General features: G+C 37.4%; 1 protein-coding gene across 1 annotated transcript in view; it reads left to right on the top strand.

The window, feature by feature from the left end:
• LOC135464860 (repetitive organellar protein-like) overlaps positions 1-22,613 on the top strand; it is a 35,382-nt gene extending 12,769 nt beyond the window's left edge. The window contains exons 4-16 of the mRNA XM_064742429.1: positions 1,350-1,458; positions 5,266-5,387; positions 6,866-6,889; positions 7,552-7,645; positions 8,441-8,502; positions 9,266-9,363; positions 10,537-10,689; positions 12,146-12,249; positions 12,783-12,854; positions 14,146-14,235; positions 15,926-16,035; positions 17,238-17,337; positions 21,017-22,613. Coding sequence (XP_064598499.1) covers positions 1,350-1,458; positions 5,266-5,387; positions 6,866-6,889; positions 7,552-7,645; positions 8,441-8,502; positions 9,266-9,363; positions 10,537-10,689; positions 12,146-12,249; positions 12,783-12,854; positions 14,146-14,235; positions 15,926-16,035; positions 17,238-17,337; positions 21,017-21,379 — 1,501 coding nt within the window. The 3' untranslated portion in view covers positions 21,380-22,613. The remainder of the gene's footprint in view (positions 1-1,349; positions 1,459-5,265; positions 5,388-6,865; positions 6,890-7,551; positions 7,646-8,440; positions 8,503-9,265; positions 9,364-10,536; positions 10,690-12,145; positions 12,250-12,782; positions 12,855-14,145; positions 14,236-15,925; positions 16,036-17,237; positions 17,338-21,016) is intronic.
• Positions 22,614-25,211: the final 2,598 nt, after the last annotated feature.

Raw genomic sequence — 25,211 nt, 5'->3', positions numbered from 1 at the left:
AACAGAAAAAAAAATGTAAATATACGTACCATTCAATATTTTGTCAATCAACTAAATACATTTTAAACAACAATGCTGGGGCAGTCCACATTCCCCATGAGTTAGGTGATTTTTGTCAGTTTTATGTTTAATTTTAAACTCTGATGACCTTGAAAAAAGATTCATTCAGTCCATAAAACAAAAATTTTAATTGGTGTGGCCTAATGCATACACTGCTGATTTTACAGTAAGTTGTTTAGCCCAGTCAGAGAGGAGCCTGTTTAATGTACACAGACCCCAGGACCAGCTAACTCAAGTCTGTCCTAATGTTGGGTTACACATGTATGGGCCGATTCCCCAACTCATAGAACTGGTAGAAATGTCAGTGGCTGTATAGGTAAACCAAAATTAGCTGTAATCCAGCCATGCACCGAAACATTTTACCACATTCTTAAAGACATTTCCTGTTGGAAGAAATTTTCAACCCGCCAGCACGTACTCTCCATGCCAGAGGTATGGGTATGAAACATGATGGACATGGATTTGACTTTTTTTTGCAGTGTTTGTCACTGTCAGTTTTAACAGTTTTAGGAACAGGATATCCATGGAATTCAGTATGTACATGTACCAAACATTAGCTTGGGTTTGTGTTATAGAGTCTGGTGAAATATCACCAGTGCAGGACTACCTTTGTCTATGCCTTTTTGCTTTGTGAAAATAAAAAGAAGCCGCAATATACATCTGTTGTTTTATTAAAAGTACAGAAAGCACTATAGTGAAGTATAAACATGTAAGATAAAAGACCATAAAACACTGTCCACAAATTTAAAATAGTTTGTCATTTTTTTTTGCAACTTTTTCAGCCTAGTAAAATATATTTGAAACTTTTGAATCTGTGATGGCCTTTTCTGACCCTCTTCGGACCAGTGATGTCACGTCAGGTTTTTGCCACTTAACACACACAGAATTCAGCAGTAAAAATGCATACATGTAGATCATATAGAGATGTTCCCTGAATGGACCTCAAAACAAACTGTTTCAAGCAAAAAATATAGGTATTAGGTCACTGGTACCTTCCTGGTCATTGCAGGTCACTGTAGAAACTGATGTTTTAAATCATGAATTTTACTTAGTTGAAAAATAAATCGAACTATTTTCTTGGGCAGTGTTTACTGGTCTTTTGCCAAATATGTATATATAGGCCTACTTCATTTTATTGTTTCCTTTAATTGCCTTTAAAACAGTATATGGTCATATGCAGCATAGAACCTGATCAGATGACAGGTTTCCAAAGCTGGTTTTGGTGCATCTATGAATTATCAATTGACATACTGTTTAACAATGGACCTGTCCATTCTGTCAATTTGCAGGTGTGATCGATTGTATCAGGTTGAGCATGAGCCCACCCGCAAACAACGAATGGAAAACCACCTCCCTCTGAAACGTAATAAACCGCCCCCCTGGCAGAAAAACCTTGATGTGAGTTGTCCCTCTTGATATCTCAGTTTGACAGCAAGCCACATACAGTATCACATTCATTGATATGGAAGAGGACAGGTTGTTGTTGTTGTATCTTTGCTATTATTTTCAAGATTTCTATTATACTGATTTTTTCATCATACAATGTCCAGAAGTAATTTGCCTGGAGAAATTCTGTTTATTGCGCAGGGTGATGAAACTGTTGGAATGACATTGGATCTGATTTCTTTTTAGCAGAACTTAGATACACGGAGGTATATACATGTAAACACTTGATTGGGTAGCTGCCCTATGATAGAGGATATGTATGTGAGGCCGTGCACAGCAGGGCACTTTCCTTACATCAGGCAGCAGCAAAGCAGATGAAGAGAGGAAAGGTTACATGGAGAGGTTTAGGGCAATGATCAGCCATTGGATGATATTCTGATACCTACAGCTGATTGTAAAACAACAGAACTGCAGAGCAGATGTAAATTGTCAGTGTCAGCAAAGTCTAGTTTTGGACTGGCATCGCTGTAAGTTTTGCATTAACTTCCACAATGTGTGGCCAGTGTTTTCAATGATGTTTCTGTTCGAATAACATGCGTTGGTTTAAGTAAAACGGAAATGCCTGGATGTCCATGGCCTGGAATAAATAATTTCTCCAGTCGTCCTTGTCTCTCAGAAGGGTTGGATCGCTCAAACCCATTAAATACATCAACATTTTTTTCCAAATTGGCACAAACAGTCACCAATTAACAGCAGACTATTTAAACATTTGGCAGGTCATTGGGGGGGGGGGGGGGGGGGTGGATCTGTGAACTCCAGGGGGGAAAGTACCTGAAATTTATCATTTATTTTTTCATTTGATTGGTGTTTTCCGCTGTACTCAAGAATAAGTCACTTATACGACGGCGGCCAGCATTATGGTAGGAGGAAACCGGGCAGAGCCCAGAGCAAACCCACGACCATCCGCAGGTTGCTGGCAGACCTTCCCACTTAAGGCAGGAGAGGAAACCAGCATGAAATTTATCATTTGATTCATAGTTTAATCTTATTTAACCAACAACAATTAATTTTTTTTTTCACAGACAAAGGTGTGTTTAAAGTACCACAGTTAAGTACATGTATATAAAATTACTGCTTGTAGTGTAGCCACATGTACATCTTGTGTGAAAAGTACTGCATTTAGGTACATGTACACAGAACTGCTTGTAGCTTAGCCACATGTACATCTTGTGTGAAAAGTACCACAGTTAGGTACATGTACACAGAACTGCTTGTAGTGTGGCCACATGTACATCTTGTGTGAAAAGTACTGCATTTAGGTACATGTACACAGAACTGCTTGTAGTGTAGCCACATGTACATCTTGTGTGAAAAGTACCACAGTTAGGTACATGTACATAGAACTGCTTGTAGCTTAGCCACATGTTCATCTTGTGTGAAAAGTACCACAGTTGGGTACATGTACACAGAAGTGCTTGTAGTGTAGCCACATGTACATCTTGTGTGAAAAGTACCACAGTTGGGTACATGTACACAGAACTGCTTGTAGTGTAGCCACATGTACATCTTGTGTGAAAAGTACCACAGTTAGGTACATGTACACAGAACTGCTTGTAGTGTAGCCACATGTACATCTTGTGTGAAAAGTACCACAGTTGGGTACATGTACACAGAACTGCTGGTAGTGTGGCCACATGTACATCTTGTGTGAAAAGTACCACAGTTAGGTACATGTACACAGAACTGCTTGTAGTGTAGCCACATGTACATCTTGTGTGAAAAGTACCACAGTTAGGTACATGTACACAGAACTGCTGGTAGTGTAGCCACATGTACGTCTTGTGTGAAAAGTACCACAGTTAAGTACATGTGCATTTTGAAGTAAAAGGAAAAGTATTTCCCATTTTTTGTAAATTGACTCTCTTGAGCTTTCCTTTTTCTATCTGCTATACACTTTGGAGACTGCCTTACGTCATATGTAACAATTAATTAAGTAGGGTATTTTAGTATTCTAACCCCTGAAATAGATAGTGGCGCTGTATTTCACCTAAAGGTTGGCATGTAATAAGTCAGTTTCAGAAGCATATTGAGGCCTTAAAATGATGGTTTGTATGCCAATACTTAAGTGTTTCTGATGAGAAATTAATTAGACTTAATCAGCCTTATCCTACAAGGTTGATGAAATGATCAGAAACAACAAATTGCAAAAAAAAAAAAAAATTTTCACTTTAATACAGGCCATGAAATTTAGGTGGTTGACGTAGCCAAAAATCAGTGACGGGTTTTAACCTTGAATAACGGTTAACGATCATTCTGTTTCACCACGACGAGAAAGCAGACCAATCATTTGTACAAACTGGTTACATGAACATGTCATTTACAGTACTTTCTAGCAGATTTTTTCTTTTTATTTACAGTAATTTCAGCAAAGATTTTTAATTTGCGTATAAAGCTGGTTGTATTGCAGTACAGTCTGCCTTCCTACATGTCCAGGGGAATCCTCAGATAGCACAATGGCTACATGGGGGGTGGGGGGGGGGGGGCACAGCATGAACCAGGGAGATCAGGGAGCCACTGTCAGCATATATTAGGGAGCCACTGTAAAATATGTTTGTCATGCACACTGAGCATCACATGGCTTTCAAGACCAACATATGTGTTATATTCCTGAGTGCTTTTATTTTCTTTAGATGATTAATAATTACTTTTACAGGTAGCTATTTGTAGTGTGTGTAATATCCAACTGGCTTATGAAGCCCTCACCATCCCTGTCTGATGTAATGGTTTCGTCCACAGGGTGAAATAATACAACCGTTGACACGAGGGAATGTCAGCGATGACCAGTTCAAGGAAAGTTGTTGACTAGTGAAAGTTTGAACTGATTGAACTGTTCAAATTGATTGTCACCTTTCTCAACCGCTAGCTCACAAGAGGCACAAATACATAACTGACAAATGCACCTGATTGGTAATTTCTTAACCAAAAGTTTTCAAATTTTGTTTTAACTTGGTAGCCTTCTCAGGAGTTATTTATACACCTCAGTGAAGTTATTAGAGGGTTTGTAGGCTGGACATGGCGGCACAGATGAGACAGCGCAAATGTATTGACCTGATTGATGGAGCGTGGACCTCAACGAAATTTTGTCAGAGCAGAAAACTGGTGCCTGCATATTTTCGTGCATAATGGCAGTGGATTCAAGTTCAATAGAACACTTTGTAGTATCACGCCACCAAATGACGTTTTCGGTCACAGTTCTATTACCGCTTGTTTTTTTTGTCAACGAACAAGTATTAAAACAACCTGGGAAGAGGTAGCTCTAAAAGCTGACATGATTTTGTGGTAGCTGTCGCTGAGGATGACCAGCAGCCTTGTTTGGGTAACTCTAATATACCTTTGAGCGTTACGCAGTTCAAGGGCTGCATTTGTGGGAACATTCCGGGGAACAGATCAGTGTAACCGATTTATATGTCTGCACAATTACATTTCGTGTAACCGACGCGCGAATGATTGTTTCGTTTGCTTCAGATTTCATGGCCTGTACTTAATAAATGCTAAGGGAAATACAGTAATGCATTACAGATACAAATATAAGTTATAAGTTACATGACCTGGTGTATGACTTTAGACACTAAAATCATTCTGTGAAATAAAGTGATAACTATAAAAAAAAAAAAACTATCTGTTATCTGTGAAAATGTTTTGAACTGATGATCATTGCGTCAAGATATGATATACTAGTAATAGAAATAGTTCTAAACTACTGTGTATTTACAAACAAGACAATTATGACAGCCAGGTCTGTTGGCTTTTCTGCTTCAGGGCCCAATGACCCCCTGTGTTGTCACCCCAACGTATGTACTGTCCAGGAACAAAGCCAAGTATAACATGACCATAAAGACAGAGGAGTTCTTTGACGGCCACACAGAAGGGGAAAAACAAAGGTAATTTGTCCTACACTTTTATTCTTTTTGTCTTTACAGGCTGTGTAGTTTTAAGTGTTTTCTAGAGTATGTTCATACAGCTGAAATTCTTGTGATATATTTATATATTTTGTTTTCTTGTTTGAATGATTACAGCACTTTTCAAGACACAGAAAACACCAAAATGAAGTGTACCTCAGGTAGAAGACCTGTAAACACTATCCATGAAAATAGTTGGATTTATTTTTTTAGAATTTTTTCAACTAAGTAAAATGGTTTTAAAACATCATTATCTACGGTTGTCTTTAGTGACCCAAACGGTATCAGCCGACGTCACATACTTGAAATAGTCTGTCTGAAGGTCCATTCTGCGAGCACATTGATAGATCTATGTGTATATGCATTTGAAACGATGAAATCCATCAGTGTATGCATATTAAGTGGCAAAAAACCTTTTGTGATGTCACTGGATCTACCATGGTCAAATCAGGCACCCCTAAAATTCAAAGTTCCAAGTACTTTTTTCTGGGTTGAATAAACCATAAAAAAATCAACTAAACTATGGTTGTAGACAGTTTTTAACAGGTTTTTGTCAGATGTATACTTCATGTTAGTGTTTTCTTTCAATCTCTTAGACATAATGTATTAGTTAAGTCCCTGCCAGCCTTCTTGTCTTCCACCAGTATGGTGTGTGCATATCTTCACATCACATGTGGGAGAGTTTGTCAGTTACTTGCCAAAGATAGGTGGTTTTCTCTTTCCGTTCAGATGTGTAAATGCTGAGGTGTGCTTTATGGATCTCCTGATAGTGATGAGTGCAGATGATGTCACAAGCTTTCCATTTCCTCTCTAAACTCTGTATTACACAACACACTTTACTAGAATTTTGTCAAACACAACATGACAACATAAAGATAATAAAGAAAAGAAAGGGAAAACATGTAAGTATAGTCTATAAAGCCTACATTTGTATTTTTTTTGTTTAAAAGCATTTCATTTTATTCAAGAATTTGTTTATTTGTTTATATTTGATTTATTTAATTGGTGTTTTACGCTGTACTCAAGAATATTTCACACATATGATGGCAGCCAGCATCATGGTGGGAGGAAACCGGGTAGAGCCCGGGGGAAACCCACGGCCATCCACAGGTTGCTGGAAGACCTTCCTGCGAACGGCTGGAGAGGAAGCCAGCATGAGCTGGGCTTGAACTCTAAGCAATTGCATTGGTGAGAGGCTCCTGGGTCATTAACCTAAGCTAGTATGTGGCCACCAACTGAGGCCTGAAGGCCCCCTTTTAGACCAGTGGAATACATTTATAACAACAGTTTTGACTGTCTTGTCGAGTGATGCTAACTTCTTTCTACTGTTTTCTTTCCCAGTACTTTTTTCCAAAATGGTTGAAGAATAGGAACATACTTGTATGTTTCTTAATGTCTCTACAGGGAATTTTTTTTTTTGTTTTTTGTTTTCATTTTGTTTTTATCTTGTGTCATTACAGGCCCAGGTTTTATGATCCAGAAAAGTAAGTTTTCACACACTGTAATTTCTCAGCTGTTAGAAAACTCAGGTTAGAATTATGGTTAGAATTTACCATTGATTTACTGTAAATGACCTCACATTTTGCATAATAAGTCTCATTTTGAGGAGCAAGTAAATGTCATAAAGTATTACATTGGTGCTGAAACTTCTGCTTCACCAGTATGACATCCTACCCTCCAAACAAACTTAGAGTTGAAATTTTAGCATAAGAATAATGAGCAGCTCACAGATTAATTTTAAAGTAATACATGAAATCAGTGAACAAAAAGAATGGTGTCCTGTTGGCAGAGTTACATCTAAAAAGCTTGAGTATCACTGGTTAAACTCCAGAATGACGTGAAATAAAAATGTAGTACGAAAGATATTTTTGTGCCTGTATTCTTTTTCTCAGCCGGTATTTTGAACAGACAAGCATACGTGTACAGTCCCACAGTTAATACAGTCAGTCAAAATCTTCACAACACATGAAGACTACAATGAAAAAAAATGCTTATTTATATGTAGTTTACCCTTTTACAGATAACAGTGTCATATTTGAATGGTTGCTTTTAAAGGTGATAGTGTAGTTAAAAATGTGTATATGGGGTAAATGTGCTTTGATTGGTTTCTTTTGTAATGAACATTCTGGTTGGTTTCTTTTATAAGGGATGCTTTGATTGGTGAACTGCAACAGCAAATCAATGACCTTTCCCTGTACCTGGAGGAAGAGAGAATGAATCACAGACAAACCAGATTTAAGGTACGTGTTGCAGTAACCATGGTTACATACATTTACATATATCACATTCATATTACCTACATATGTTAGACACTGTATGTATATTATAATCATTTGGATGGTCGTGGGTTTCCCTTGACCTCTATCCGGTTTCCTTCCTCCATAATGCTGGCCACCATCATATAAGTGAAATACTCTTGAGTGCAGCATAAAACACTGATTGAATAAATAAACAAATAATTATGATCACTAAGATAATGTATACACTTTACATTTAGATACCTATATCTTGCAAGTATGAAACTTGAGCAACAAACCAAATGAATTTTAACCTTATTACAATAGAAAAAGTTCCATGTGCTGATAAATTTGAAGAAATATAGTATGAACAGAATCTCACTGCAAATATAACAAATGGAAACTGAATAATTTGTGTTTACTGTAATATTTTAGTATATATTTTATTAAATAAATTTATCATTTGTAATATTAAACCCACAGAATGAAAAGGCACTGCTTGCTTGGCTTTTAAACCTTTCTCTTTTTTTTTTAGGATTAAAAAAGGATTTGACTGAGTTATCTCCGCCTGATTATCTCCCTTTAGTCCTGCAGAATGCATGTAGTAACAAAAATTTGTCCAGCTTCGGGCCACATTGCTAGGGTTGAAGTTGGTAGGGTTGAAGCGGTATTTAGGAAGGAGCTGGAGACAAGTTTTTGCTTTAAACAGGGTCCCTTCTAGTTTCCCTTTGGATAAGTTTATATAAAGGTCTTTTTATAATAAATTGCAATACTCTGATATTTTTATGTGGTTTGTAGGCAAACCAAGCCCTGAAGGATAAAGCTGAAGAACTGGAGAAAAAACACCAGGAAGAAATGGAGTAAGAAACTAGATGTTTGGGATTAGCATGATGGATTCCTGAATTATCCGTGTCATATTTTATGTGATGTTGTCTGGAGATTAAACCTGTGAATTATCCGTGTCATATTTTATGTGTTGTTGCCTGGAGATTAAACCTGTGGATTATCTGTGTCATATTTTATGTGTTGTTGCCTGGAGATTAAACCTGTGGATTATCTGTGTCATATTTTATGTGTTGTTGCCTGGAGATTAAACCTGTGGATTATCCGTGTCATATTTTATGTGTTGTTGCCTAGAGATTAAACCTGTAGATAAGGGAACCATAGTTAGTTTTATGCTCCTGTAGAGAATTTGTCTTGGTATGACAAGGCCCCCAAATGAACATATACCGTAAGCCTATACAATCAGACTGCAGATTTGTGAAAGTTATTGGAGCAGCCTGCGTGTAGTTGAGTTACTATAGATGGTACGATGGTGAATCAGATAACTGGACTGGAAAGTTTGGGAATTTGAGCATGTTGTTAGCCACAGAAAGAAAAGGTATTAGGTAAGTCATGGTTCCTGGCAAATTACATCACATAGCTCGTCTGTATTCATAGTGTTGTTATGTCTAAATATGACTGATGCAAATACTTGTCACTTTTAGTACCCTTCATGGAAAGCAGTAAATAAAATGCTAAAAAACACGGTGTGGTGTTATACTGGTTAGTTGTAGTAGTATGTACGCAAGTAGTAAGAACCAAGTGGTAAATAGTGTCATTTTTTCTTCTGTTTGTATACAGGAAGCTTGAAGAGGAACATGAGAAAGAGTTGCAAGAGCAGCATGCTCAGCACGTGAAGGAGTTTGGGAAGTACAAAATGGCTGCTGAGGGTCAAATCAGTGAGTTACATGTTTGGAATTTCAGTTTTTAACTGGTTGTCATAGGGATATAATTTCCTATATTCAAATAAAAAAGAAGTAATGGGCTTCCCGTTAATTATGGATGTATTGAATGTAATATAAACAGTAGTTGTTTTGATTTTCTGCTGTAAATATATGGAGATGTTTGATGCCTATCAAATGGGAGGTATACAGGTTCTCCTCCTACAACTCTGTGACTCTTTGCACCAGTCAGGGTGTAGGCTCGAATCCAGCTCTTTAATATTCAGCTGGCCTCTGTGGCCAGGGAGGTTAGCATGCCAGCACGGCACAATGAACCAGGAGCCTCCCACTAGTGTGGCCACTTTGAGTTGAAGTCACTCATGCTGGCTTCCTCTCTGGACGTACATGGGAAGATCTGCCAGTAACCTGCGGGTGGTGGTGAGTTTCCCGTGGGCTCTGCCCGGTTTCCTCCCACCATAATGATGGCCACCGTTGTAGAAGTGAAATATTCTTGAGTACACCATAAAACACCAATCAAATAAATAAAATAGATCTTTAATACCGGTTTTGACTTTATTAATATTAGGATGTTTGTCAGGTTCCAAAAAGCTGAGCTCAGTCATATAACTGGAAAATCCTTGAGTACACCATTAACAGCAGTCCTGGCTGAGTGATTAAGGTGTTTGGCTTTTATTTGGTGAGACACATGAAGCTTGTGTTCAGTGGTGTAAAATACTTGTAGGGAGTGTCTGGCGATCTAGAGTGCCTGTCAACTCTTTCTCATCCCCACAGGGCATCCTTTTTGCAGGTCTTAGACTTCAGTCTTGTTTGGTACATGAGACTTTTATAACTCTGCAGTTTCAGTTTATTTATGTATTCAAACGTTAATTTCTATACTCTAGAAATACTTTACTTGGCGATCAGTTTTTATTGGTGTCATGAAATCAGAATGCCTAGAGTAAACCTCCAACCTTTGGTGAGTTAAAGGTAAACTTTCAGATGTAAACATATGAAGCATTGAAGGATGTCCAGTTGTCCCCAATAAACTTTATGCAAGACTGTGTGAAAGTAGCATTGACCTTGAATTGCCACCAAAACCCCAAGAACAATACATTTCAGTTTCAAAGCAGTCAGTATTATATAAAGTCTGGCATGCTTCACAGTTTTCGCTGCCTTTTTCTTCCCAAATAGATCGAATGAAGAATGAGACAGAATTTTTACAAGGTGCCTTTGACTCGTATAAAGGCACACTGAACCAGGAAATGGACCAGAGATGGAAGAGGAAGGAGGAGGAATTCAGATTAGAACATGAGGAAATCAAACAAGAAGCTCTACATGACCTCAGTATGTACTTCATCATCTAATTTTACCCCGGCATAATACTTTAGGTAGTGCGATCACTGTGACTTCAAATCCAGGTTTCCTCTCTGGCTGGACGTGGAAAGATCTGCTAGTAACCTGCGGATGGTTGTGGCTTTCCCTGGGCTCTGCCCAGTTTCCTCCCACCATAATGCTGGTTGCCGTCATATAGGTGAAATATTCTTGAGTATGGTGTAAAACACCGATCAAATAAATAAATAAATAAAATAAATAATTTAGGTAGTCTATTTCTGCATGAAATCCTTTCTGTATGGAGCCCTTGGTTATTCTGTTCCTGCATGAAACCTTCTGTATTGCTCCGTAGAACGCTTCATTACTGTACACCACTGCCTGTAAACCTGATTTTATTGGAAACCCTTAGTTACTGTATTCCTCCATGAAACCCTTAGTTACTGTATTTCCCCTTGAAACCCATAGTTACTGTATGTCTCCATGAAACCCTTAGTAAATGTATTTCTACATGAAACCCTTAGTTACTCTATTTCTCCATGAAACCCTTAGTTACTGTATTTCCCCTTGAAACCCCTAGTTACTGTATTTCTCCATGAAACCCTTAGTTAATGTATTTCTCCATGAAACCCTTAGTTACTCTATTTCTTCAGGAAACCCTTAGTTACTGTATTTCCCCTTGAAACGCCTAGTTACTGTATTTCTCCATGAAACCCTTAGTTACTGTATTTCTCCATGAAATCCTTAGTTACTGTATTTCTCTTTGAAACCCTTAGTTACTGTATTTCCCCATGAAACCCTTAGTGACTGTATTTCCCCTTGAAACCCCTAGTTACTGTATTTCTCCATGAAAGCCTTAGTTAATGTATTTTTCCATGAAACCCTTAGTTACTCTATTTTCCCATGAAACTCTTACTTACTGTATTTCCCCATGAAACCTTTAGTTACTCTATTTCTCCATGAAACCCTTAGTTACTGTATTTCGCCATGAAATTCTTAGTTACTGTATTTTTCCATGAAACCCTTACTTACTGTATTTCCTCATGAAACCCTTAGTTACTCTATTTCTGCATGAAATCCTTAGTTACTGTATTTCTCCATGAAACCCTTAGTGACTGTATTTCCAAATGAAATTCTTAGTTACTCTGTTTCCCCATGAAACCCTTAGTTTCTCTATTTCTCCATGAAACCCTTAGTTACTGTATTTCCCCATGAAACCCTTAGTTACTGCATTTCTCCACAAAATACTTAGTTACTGTATTTCTCCACAAAACACTTAGTGACTGTATTTTGCCATGAAGCCCTTAGTTACTGTGTTTCTCTGTGAAACCCTTTGTTACTGTGTTTCTCTGTGAAACCCTTAGCCTCTGTATTTCCATAATGTAAATGATCCACTTCCCGTTATAGTAAGATACATGTATAGTAGAATGAGGTTAATGAACAATGTACCATTCCTTGATTGCGTTTTCAGAAACCAAGTTAATTACCGAAAGAAATAACGAAAGAATTACAATGCAGAAAGATCACCAAAAACATGTGGAAAGCGTACGGAAGGAATACAAAAAGGAGCTGAACGTAAGTCCAGATGCTTGGAGCTTTACTTTGTCTGCAGGTTGTATACATGTAGTTAGTTATCTTGAAGACAACAGGATGATTTGTGGTGTAGCCCAGGCCACGTCTGCTTTGTGTTAGGCTCTGTGTGGTGTAGCCAAGGTCAAGTCTGGTTTGTGCTGGGCTGTATGTGATTTTGTCTTGGCCATATGTGGTGTGTGGAAAGCTGTATGTTGTTTGGCTCATGCTATGTGTGGTTTGCCCTAGGCTTTATGTGGTTTGGTCCAGGCCATGTGTGGTTTGTGCCATATGCTCTGTGTGGTTTAGTTAGACTGTGTGGTTGTGATTTAATCCAGACCGTGTATGATGCACACAGTAGCATTTTTGGTTTTCCTGACATACATGTAGCACATTTTATATAAAAGCTTTACATGTACGTGGTTTCCCCTCAATCATCGTTTCTACATTCATTGTAATATAGATAAAACACCCACTTACATGGATGTTTTGCAGAGTCAAAATAAATCCGGGTTATAATATTTTATCTTGTACCACAGGCATTACAGAAGAGGTTTTCTAATGCTGCAGCAGACCTGGAGAGACTGAAAAACGTACAGACAGAGCTGGAGGTAAACAACACACAAATTGGAGCAACTTTTTATTTTTATTTATTCGTACATGTACTTAACATTAATTTGTATATGGTAAATGACATAAAATGTTTTGGTTGTGAAACCTAAATCTGTCAGGGTCAGGCAAAATGTTCAGCTGTAATAGACATTAGTGAAATGTGTCATTTACCATATTACATCTCTGTAATACACCTTTACGGAAAAAGGGGCCTCCGTGGCTCAGTTGGTTAGCGCGCTAGCGCAGCGTAATGACCTAGGAGTCTCTCACCAATGCGGTCGCTGTGAGTTCAAGTCCAGCCCATGCTGGCTTCCTCTCCAGCCATACCTGGGAAGGTCTGCCAGCAACCTGCAGATGGTCGTGGGTTTCCCCCAGGCTCTGCCCGATTTCCACCCACCATAATGCTGGCCGCCGTCGTAAAAGTAAAATATTCTTGAGTATGGCATAAAACACCAATCAAATAAATAAATAAATAAATTTACGGAGAAAGTAATGACAGAGATAGATTAAGTCCTCCAATACTGTATATTTGTTCTAAAATTTTATGTTGTTTGCTGGAATATTCCTTGTATCATTTTTTTTGAATAATAATGGGATACCAGCAGATTTCCCTTTCACAAAAAGTGGCACTAGTGTTACATAGGACTTGCACATCACAAGGCTTTTGTTGCACGATGCGAAACATGTTGAGTGCGACAGTTTCACCTGCGACATATTTTGTCTACCCACTGTGACATTGTGCTGTTGACGTTGCAGTGGAATGTTCAGTGTCACTGAAGTGAGGTAATACGTCGAACTTCGGACTTCTGCTGGCGTCCCATTCTTAAGACCTTAAGGGATGTGAAACGTACACCTGTCCGTGTAGATGTAATAATCCGTTGTAGAATCAGCCAGAATATGCTGATAGGATATCGTACATGTATCCTCCTTGACGTGTAAAAAGCGTACTTTTCTAAGTTTCCTATGTCACGTAATGAAGATACAGCAGATCAAAGTAAGAACATGTTGAAAAATCAAAAGTGCGACAGTGTTATCAATTTTAACCAATCAGGTGCAAGTTACTTCTCTAACCCCAAAATACAGTGGTTCCTGCTGATGTAACAGAAGCCAAAATATACCTGTGGCTGTTTAGGTCCATTTCCAACCTTTTCTGAATAATTACTTTTGTTAGCCCTTTGCGTAAACAACAAAAAAAAAGAGGGGCGCATGTGGGTATGTCTGAACAGTCTGCTAGGTTTTGTTACAGACTGATCATAAGAATGTGCTTGTGACTTTCACTTTCTGTTTCAGGAGCTGAAGATAGAGCATGAGTCTTTGCAAACCCTGTACAGAGAGACAGCCATGAAGCTGAAGCAAACCTCCACAGAACTCATGGACACGGTAAATCTGCAACATACAAATATAAATATATACATATATAGTCGTATATTCCTGACAGTCACGCTACAGAGCCTTCATGGCTTAGAGGTTAGCATGCTAGTGCAGCACAATGACTCAGCAGCCCCTCACCAATGCGATCGCTGCGAATCTAACTCATGCTGGCTTCCTCTCCAGTCATACATATGCAAGTCTACCAGCAACCTACATATGGCCGTGAGTTTCCCCCAGGCTCTTTCCCACCTTAATACTGATTGTCGTTTCATTAATGAAATATTCTTGAGTACAGTCTAAAATACCAATCAATTAAATAAATGAAAAAGTTATGCCACAGCACATTTTATAATATGCAGAAGAGTTTAAATTTGATGGCAGGTTTTACAGTGAAATCGTTTTCCATATTAAGTAAAAAAATACTGCATGACCAAAGCAAAGATCTGGTGTTACATATGGGAATGAACAACCCTTGGCAGAAGATGTTTAAATACAGGAATCACTGGTCTGGGAGTGAAATGTCAAATCATCCAAACTTGATATCTCCTGACCTGTAATGCTTTGGAACGCATCACACAATGGAGGTAAAAACTGTTTGTGCACTAACTGCATACGCGGATAATTGTGTCAGATAAATCATACTCTGAAAATGACCTCTTTGTAGCGTACCAATATCACTGTTTCGTTGGATGACACTATATGCCTATTTGTGAAGTAAATTTGAAATTTTGATGAATAAAAATGCTTGTAGTTTAAACACAAGTGCATCTGGGATATAGCCTGAGTCATGACGAAATGAAGCAGTTTTTATTTTTACTGGCAGCTTTAATATAATCTTCAAAAAAAAGTTTAGCTAAAGCGTAGAAAATGTACTGGCTAGCAAGGAATGTGCTCTTTTGTGTGCAATTAGAAAAAGTCATAAGTACATTTGAACCCAAAACATTTAAAATTACATGTGCTATTCTAACAGAACATTGGTTCCTTTTCCAAGTTCATCATAATGAGGTCACAATATAGACAGGACAATTTTACCATAGAAACTGATGCATTGTAATATCAGCAATCAAGTAGTAATCATTGTAACAGTAGCAGTCAATTAGCAATCATTGTAACAGTAGCAATCAATTATCAGTCATTGTAACATTAGCAATCATTGTAACAGTAGCAGTCAAGTTTTGATGTGCTGTAATTCTTCAACCTTTTTGCATGTTTGCAAGATGTTCGCTCAAGCATGTTCTGAAGGCATTTTTCTGTCTTGACTGATAAAATTGTACTTTTTGTGAGGCCCTGAAATTGGCCAATCCAACCAGTATAGTTTTGTCTCCAAAATGAAATTTGAAAATGTGAAAGTTGCCCTTTCATAGGCGAGAAGGATGAGGAAGTAGGGTATTAGTAACAGGTCCTGCTTCATATTAGTGTAAGGATTAAAAAATATGTTGATAGCTCTCATCTGACCATGCATCCAGGTGGTGTTACATGAAGTTCCTGGGATATTAAATCCCTTCCACCAGAGTGGAAAAAGACATTGAGCTCAAATTGTCAGACTTACACGAGGAAAAGTACCTTAGATAGTTGCCCACGGTAAACTGGTTTGGTCTGGAAAATATCTGCCCAAAAACTGACTACTGTCAGAAAGAATGAGATAGAAGTAACAATTATGGAGAATAATTTTGTTATTTGTTTTTACGCTCATGAACAGAAAGTGCGTCTGCTGACATTTGAGGAGCAGTTTGATGAAAAGGTGGCTCAAGTGGATGATAAGTATAAACAGATGATGCATGACCTAATGAGCAGAAACACTGAGCTAAGGTATGTAGATAAATGATGACAGAGAAAACCTGTATGTACTGTTGTCAGGATTGCTTTGGTCAATTCTCCCTCTGTCAGTCACTACTGTCAAACAATGACGACAGAGGAAGTCGGTTTCTTAAGGCACCCTATGCAAAACACCCTGTTCAATTTTACAGGTGAGAGAGTAAATGTATTCTTGCGAATCGTAATGTTGCAATGCTGTCAAGATGCTTCTCTTAGGCACACAAACTGATGGTTCACTCACAGCCCTGAGAAGAAAATTTTAGCGATTATACTGTCCGTCCACTATTCCAAAAAGTAGGTTGACACTGTTCCTAGAGACATTTCCATAAGTGGAAATTCTTCAGTGGGTTCTCCCCGGTTTCCTCTTACCGGTTTTGTATGACGTAAAATACAAATCAAATAAATAAATCAAATCAAATCCTAGAGACATTTAGATGGCCTCGAAGTTCTTCAAAAATCACTTTAATCTTCCAGTAATATGGCATACTTAACGATCTTGCTTTGTGCATGAGAACGTATGCAACATGTGGGAAAGTTTGTCACACTTTAACCTTCCAGTAATATGGCATAGTGAACGATCTTGCTTTGTACATGAGATCGTATGCAACATGTGGGAAAGTTTGTCACACTTTAACCTTCCAGTAATATGGCATACTGAACGATCTTGCTTTGTACATGAGATCGTATGCAACATGTGGGAAAGTTTGTCACACTTTAACCTTCCAGTAATATGGCATACTGAACGATCTTGCTTTGTACATGAGACCCTATGCAAGACGTGGGAAAATTTGTTACACTGTTGCGTTCAAAATGTCGCTGATTTACTTATGACTCTCCTATTTCCTTTGTGGCACTTTATATGAAATAGACAAAGGATATATTGAATAAAATATTCTAAAGTACACTTTTAAAGAGAAGTCAGTCTGTATATAAATCAGGATATAAAACCATATTTGGAGAGAACTATATATATCAGAAAATCTTTTGAAAATAGTTTTAGTTTACTTGGAACTATTATAACACATTATTTAAATGCATTGGGGCTGTAGTCAAATTTCCTGCAGATTCTGTAGACAGATGTCAAAAAAATGAAACACAAAGAAAAATAAGTGCTGGAACGTTCTTAATCAACGTTGTTATAATTTTTGCTATTATTTCAATGTCATAAAACATGTTTTCACATTTTGTTACATCAGACGATTGTATGTGAAGAAGTGTGGCCAGTTATTTGATGAGAAAGCTCTGACAGAGCAGAAGAGGTTAGAAGGTCTTCAGACAGCGAAAGACACGATGCAGGTAAAACGGCCGATAGAATTGGAAACTCCTGGTACGCGTGCGGTGTGTTTTGTGTGGGTAGTTGTAATGGAGTCTTCACTGGTTGATACCGAACTCGGACTCTACTGTCTTAACATACTTAAGTGCACAATGCAAGCTGTTTTCTAATTACATCTACCCAGATTCTTCAACCTTTTCTTCCTCCACTGCAACCAACATTTTGAATCATTCTGAGATAACTATGAGGTATAGAGAACTAATTTGCACATAGTGACACAAACAACTAATGTTTGGCATCATTTTCATAATAATTGTATGCATAACTTCTACTGAAAAAAGTGTTTTAGTGGTTGAAAAGATTTAAGATTTACAGTAACTTCATGTGGCTTTAATATTGTGTTTCTTTCAAATTTATTCTAAACAAAGTGTAATATATGGCATACTAGATCTGAGATCTGTTTCATTCCTCCCAGCTTAGCTTTCAGAAAAACAGATTTGTACTATTCCATTCACTGGAAGTGCTGTCCTCAATATGTCAGAAGTGTATGCGAGAAAGAACATGTTCCGTTTAATCCTACAGTGATTGTGACTCCATATCTCCTAGTTATTTTTGAAGAACAATGATCATAACTTCACAATTAATACGAATGTACCTGACAAAAACTTTGCTGAATGCCAATTTCAATTTGAGTAGTTCGCTCTTGTCATCATCTGAAAAAAGATAGTCATGAACATTGGGATTAAACCCAAGAAGATGTACACCATAAATATGTGATTGACAACTTTAATTAACGTTAATTTACTGGCAAATGTCTGCCGTCATGACAATTTACTGGCAAAGGTCTGCCGTCAGGACAATTTACTGGCAAAGGTCTGCCGTCATGACAATTTACTGGCAAAGGTCTGCCGTCATGACAATTTATTGGCAAAGACCTGCCGTCGTGACAATTTACTGGCAAAGACCTGCCGTCATGACAATTTACTGGCAAAGGTCTGCCGTCATGACAGTTTACTGGCAAAGACCTGCCGTCATGATAATTTACTGGCAAAGGTCTGCCGTCATGAAAATTTACAGGCAAAGGTCTGCTGTCTTGACAATTTACTGGCAAAGGTCTGCCGTCATAACAATTTACTGGCAAAGATCTGCTGTCATGACAATTCACTGGCAAAGGTCTGCCAACATGACAATTTACTGGCAAAGGTCTGCCATCATGACAGTTTACTGGCAAAGGTCTGCCGTCATGACAATTCACTGGCACAGGTCTGCCGTCATGACAGTTTACTGGCAGAGCTCTGTCGTCATGACAGTTTACTGGCAAAGGTCTGCCGTCATGACAATCTACTGGCACTGACAGATTACTTAATGTTAATTAACGTTAATTTGTGTTGTAATATTGAACAGAAGGAACTGTAAGAAACTGTTGTCTAAAAGATGATCTTAATTTTGTGAAGAGCGGCCATGTCCGTCTTAGCAATGCAGTCACGTGATTCGGACACGTTCGATGGTGAAGTTTGGATGCTGTCTGATTCTGGCAGGTACAGCCGTATTATTTGTGATGTTATGGCCTTCATTATTCCAGCATAGTGAGGTGAAAGCTGTTTTTGTCGTAAACAGCTTTGACTCTCCAGATTAATGAATGTAAGGATTCAGAGCATTGATGTGGAAGGTGACCTGGGAACATGACCAACCGATTTCACGGCTACTGGCACATGTACATGGATTTACACATAGGATTCCAGACCAGTAGTAAGGACTTGATGGTGCATTTCAAGTTTCAGTTACAAACCTGGATTACATAGCCTGGTGAGGCAAACCTTTGCCAGTAAATTGTCATGATGGCAGACCTTTGCCAGTAAATTGTCATGATGGCAGACCTTTGCCAGTAAATTGTCATCATGGCGGACCTTTGCCAGTAAATTGTCATGATGGCAGACCTTTGCCAGTAAATTGTCATGACGGCGGATTCTCTGGATTACAGACAGTGCCAAAACATTCTCAAGATTGCAAACCTTTTCCTGTCTCAGACTTTTACACCTGCGTCTCTAAGTTGTGAGATTTGCATTCCTTTGCCCTGAAGTTTTCGTTCAAACCTCTTTGTTCATGTGTGTGTGTGATTGATTACTGACGTGTGTTGTACTAAAGAGCTCTCACTTGGCACTATATGATGCCGATGATGCACGTGTCACTAATGTTGTCGTTGTTTCCCCCTTCTCTACCAGGTCGAGTGTTCAGGTATTTACCTCAAGTTTCCGTGCATTACTGACTAACCCTGCATATTGTACCCTAGTTCAGATACTCTCTAACCAGAGTTTCACAAAGCTTTGGTCATCAGTTTTATCATTGCCTTTATTACAGTTTAATTTTTAAAGTCCTTTGAGGTAGATAACAAGTTTATTGTTTGATTTATGACAATAGTTCAGTTCTGATAAATGTTTACAGTTTTGTGAAGGCTGGCTGTTAATAAGTCCAAATATCTTAAATTTTTCCTCGACATACATGTATAGTAATTTCTAGGCTTTTCGCGATTAATATAAATAATTAATTTATGGAGTGGAGAAAAAATGTCTTCTTTGAGTGTCATAGTATATTTTCTGGTTTTCCATTTTGTTTTTTGTGTTTTTTCCTCACTAGTATAATACTTGCAGTAGTATTCTATTTTTTTATTTATGCATGCCCAGTTGCTTTAGAATTTACATATCATTATGCTTAGGGTTTGCCTAGATTACACCTGCAGTTATGAATAAAGCTGCTTCTTATTTTTAAATTTTAATTAATAGATCCCGTGACATGTATGTATCTCGTTTTTTAGACATTGTAATTTAATAATTTCTTGGTTGTGCCATTGTTAAATATTTTGCTGGTTTTATGTTGACTGACGGAGAATGCAAGTACAGTTTTTGATTTGTCTCTCTGTTTTTGATATTAGGCCGCACCAATTATATTGTTTTACGGGTCAGATTCATTTCGTCAAGGTCATGGAAGGGTAAACTGAAAATTGTCTTATTTGTGGGTAATATAGACTGTCCCAGCAATCTTTGGTGCTAAAAACATATTTATGTTATGGGAAAACCTTGAAAAACAGGAAAGTCCAAAAAAAAAAAAAAAAACATTGAGATTGGACAAAAATAAAAACAGATTTTCAATTTTATTTTTATTCCATTTTGGGATTCTTTGTCGGCTTGCCTCTGAAACATAAAATAAAATTGGTGTCGCCGTATCATGAATGTTTAAGTTAAAATATTTGTTTCTATGCTTTTGTTAAATATATATTCAAATATATATATATATATATATATAGTGCTTGAAATTGTAGCACAACTCACTGCATGCCACAACTTTGAAAAGCTTTTTAAAGTCTGCAGATCTATGTAGATTTTCTTTATTGGAATCATAAATGTACCGGTAGTCAAAATGATTTCATTGAAGTTTCTGTGAGTCTTCAAGAAAGATTAAAACTCATTTAGTTCTTTAATTATTTTTCATAAGATGTATAATTAAATTTACTTTGTGTTCAAGCAGTAATGAGCTATCTGATGTATACATTTTTTGCGTTCATACCCCAATAAACCCATATAATATTTACTACATTTAATAAAAATGGTGGATTCATACATCCCAAAGTTACAGCCAATCTTTAATTCAGCATTGTGTTGTGTCCAGTCCAAATTCTGGTATTAACTTGGCATCTCTTTGTTCCAGACTCTGACAGAAATTCGCCACCGGTCAAAGATAAGTCTTGTAGGGGGTCTCCCACAGGCTCCAGAAACGATAGCTGCAGCAAGTTCTCAGGAAAAACCTACATTGAGCAGGGAACAACAACAACATCACCAGCATCGTCATCGCCAGACGAGGCCTTGCAGTGCGCCGATGACACGCCAGGAGACGAAGTCAGCAGAAAGGAACGCTGGGACTTTGGAAGAAATCCAACCTGGTGAAGAGCCTCCCATAAGGCCGCAGTCATCTATCCCACCCTCCCGTCCCGATGTGGAGGAAATGCGACGACAGCTGTACGAACTTAAAAACATGCCGTTATCGGATAAATTGTTTGAAGCTTTACAATGACAGGGCTAGCAGTGTGAAGTATTGCCATGACGAGTACATCTGTACTTGATGTCATCTTTCTGGTTGTGTCTGTGCCAGGTTCGATGTGGGGAGTGTATGAAAATCTTGTCCGACATTTCATAATAGGCAAACAGTGACAGAAACAGCACCCTCAAGAATATGGCCGCATTCTACGTGACACCAGTGGAAAATTTCGTACAGAAATCTTAAACAACCGTAACCCCGAAGTCATTGGGGTGACGTTTATTGGTCAGCACGAGGACACTATAGCAATGGCAAGTCTAAACAACCCCATGTGTGTGTCACAGTGGTGATAGAAGTATGACTGGTTTGGCCAACTGTTTAACAGTTACTTAATTTTTCTACAGAACTCAGCTCTCTCAAAATTGTACTGAAGATTTTCGCTGTGTATCAGAATTTTTGTGAGTAGTTATGCAATAATTCCTTTAATTTGTCCAACAATGGTAGTATAGATGTTTGCAACTTCTTACCAATCCGTCATTGCGTCAATAATATCGTTTATACTCAGAGTAGTTTTCACCTGTTAACTTTTAGATTCACTACAGCAGAACTACATGTTTGTTAGGTGGAACTGCAGTTTTCAGACCCACTTCACCTAATTGTTGGTATAATAGTAAAAAGCAGTGAGTAGGGTCGCTGTCCACATTTTTGGTGATGTCACTTGTTTAGGTGTAGCCTGAGCACATACGATGTAGATTCTGTCAAATCATCGCTGCGGTGAAGCCAGCTCTCAAACTGATTTATTTATTTGTTTATTTGATTGGTGTTTTATGCCACACTCAAGAATATTTCACTTATACAATGGCGGCCAGCATTATGGTGGGAGGAAACCCTGCAGAGCCCGGGGGAAACCCACGACCATCTGCAGGTTGCTGAAAGACCTTCCCACATACGGCCGGAGAGGACCTCAAACTGACCTATCCAGTTTGTGATCTTTATCTCCACGATAAAGGGCTGTTTCAAAAAATAAATGTTTTTTTATTTATTTGAATTCTGAGTGTTCTATAGAATGGGGTGGTTAAATTTTAGAGCATGGACCAGCATGAAAAAATGCTCGTCTTATACTACCTGACAAGGGGAGAATACTCTGCATTTCTGTCATGTTTTTAACAGTGAATAATCATTTAAAACTTTCTGGATTCAGATAAGAACCAAACTTTAACGGATTGATCCTTAGCGCAGAATTTCATCCAAGTCCATGCATAACTTTTCCCACAAATAAACCCCTGTAAGGCCAACCTGTGGACAGAAATTTAACCAAATCCATAGATAACTTTCCACGCAAATGAATGCTTAACTCATCTGGAAAATTGGAAACCATTTTTAGGGGAATTTTGGCGGTTCTGTGTGTGCCGATGTATTGTCATCAGCCAAAATGTGTTGTAAATAAATTGCTTTTTACCATATTTTACATGCTTTTCTTAAAACGTGCTTTTATATTTTCTCATTATTCAAAGTTGTGACTCATAATTTTTGTTAATTCATTAATTTTCATTTTAAGTTAGATTTTGCCAAAAAATTCAAGAAAATTTGTGGGTTATCTGTCGTGCTTTTATATTTCTTTACACAGATTTTGTTTCTTTTCAGTATGTATTGTCGAATGAACCCTCTGATGGCCTCGTTGTTTTAAGGGCAGATATTTTTTTTATCAGAATGGTATGATATTAGTTAAAAACTGCATTCAACTGCATTACATGTAACAGAATATTCATTCCAGATTTCTGTTACATATCACAGTATGTACCAGCAATCAAACAGAATAGGGTATTTGCCGATCCTCATTTTCTGTCCCTCCGTTCTCTATCAGTTGACTGAATAAAATGTTTGATCAGTTCTCAACTAAGTACATAGCCATTCTTCGTACCTAGTTTGCATTGGAAGCTTCAGTTTTTGACATGAAACAAGGGCAGTAACTCTAACAACTGAACTGGGACAAAATTACACGTAGGTTACTCCCCCTGTGTGTACTCACTGCCTATTACATGTATTCAGATTATTAGTAATAGGCAATAACAATTATTAAGACTGCTGATCAGAATATATATGTATTTTTATTAGGTGCAATTTAAATTTTATACTGTTAATGTTTGAAATAAGTAGAATTGTTGCAGTTTTGTAGAATACATGTGGATCTTAAGGCTGACTGATATATACTTACTTACATGTGTTGTACATTGTACTGTGTGTTTTCATGTGATAATTAATAGGTATATTATTTATGGTTATAATCATTCTGTGATCTGTGATAACAAAAATTATAGTATTAAAGTGATTAATATCATAATAGTAACATTTTAGGCATGCATAGATATGGGGAAAATATTACAGAAGTACAGTGATATGTTTTTCTCTCACATCGTATGATAATGAGAGAGGGAAATTGAGTATTATGAATAGTTTTATAAAGACAAATTGACACCTCAAGATATATCATACTAATTTGCAGTTTGTAAAAAATAGAAATGTGAGAACAGTCAGATGTTATTTGTACGCATATCGCATGAAATAAGAGCTTGTTCTAGTTTGGTTCGGCAAGTTTGACAAGTTCACTGGACAAATAAATAGACAAATAAATACCAGAGTTTCGACTTTGAACTCTTTTATCGATGAAGGTAGAAAAAGTCCAACCTTTAGCATTTGAGCTGTCAAAAATGTTAGGCATCTAGTTTTCATCACATTCACTATAACATGGGCGTCTAACTGAAAAAGTTTCATAAAAAGTAATTTTTTAGAGAAATTGAGAATCTGAAGGTTTGTGAATTTGAAAAGTTCCTAAAGGAAACAGGTGTCATTTGTTCCTCTGGAAAAGGGTAAGATACCCAGTAGATGACTGATAAATTAATGTTAGCAAAGGTGTATTGCCTAGTAACATTTTTCACAAGCCACATGACATGGTAGGATTGTTTTCACCTCTGGAAACAAAAGAGTGAAATATGTAGTGATTGGTATAGAGTAGGGATCACAACACATGGGTTGTAGGTGTGCATTTACATACCTTCATGTATGTACATCATGCTCTTTATTTATATCGTGAACACTAGTTATTATAAATTATACAATAAGTTATATATATGTAAATAAATATTACTAGTAGCCAACATGTTGAAGTCTTCTTTATACTTCTAAGTAATCCATTCAAATGTAATTTTGGTTTTATCTACATGGAGACATGTCATCGAGTTCATGTTTAACAGTTGTGTTATGATTTCATTCAAGAGTAAATGTTTTGGATACAAATAAATTATCATTCAATGGTGACACTGAAGTCATGTTGTTTTTGCCTGTGTGATATTTATGTTTAGGACAATCCAAATTAAATTGTTGTTTTACAGGTAGAATAAATATTTTTCCAGTGTCATCAGAGAGTATATAAAAATAAAATTTAAATGTCATGTAATTTTTTGTAAAAACAAAATTTTGGACATTGAAGACATATATTTACATGGTCAGAAAGCTTTGAAAAACAGGAAAAAAAATCATAAAGATATAAAAATCAGACAAACTAAAAAGGTGGATTTTGAGTTTTATATTTATTCTTTTTTTGAATTGTTTTACATTGGACTGGCCTGTAAAAAACAAACTAAAACTGGTGTTGCCTAAGCTGTAACAATGGAGGCACATGACTATGTTGGGGTAGGTCTTTCATTCTCTAGTTGGTAGAGTGTCTGCTTCGGGAGTGGTGGATCCAGGGTCAATCCTGGGTCAAGTCGGGTGTAGGACAAAAAGTCCTCCTGTTACTGGAAGGGGGGACAAAAAGTCCTCTTCAGAACTAAAGCTTGTTTTCTTCAAAAACTGATACTTGTAAAAGAAG

Source organism: Liolophura sinensis, chromosome 4 (genome assembly GCF_032854445.1).
Source record: "Liolophura sinensis isolate JHLJ2023 chromosome 4, CUHK_Ljap_v2, whole genome shotgun sequence".
Classification (NCBI taxonomy): domain Eukaryota; kingdom Metazoa; phylum Mollusca; class Polyplacophora; order Chitonida; family Chitonidae; genus Liolophura; species Liolophura sinensis.
This window is presented reverse-complemented; position numbering and strand designations above follow the sequence as displayed.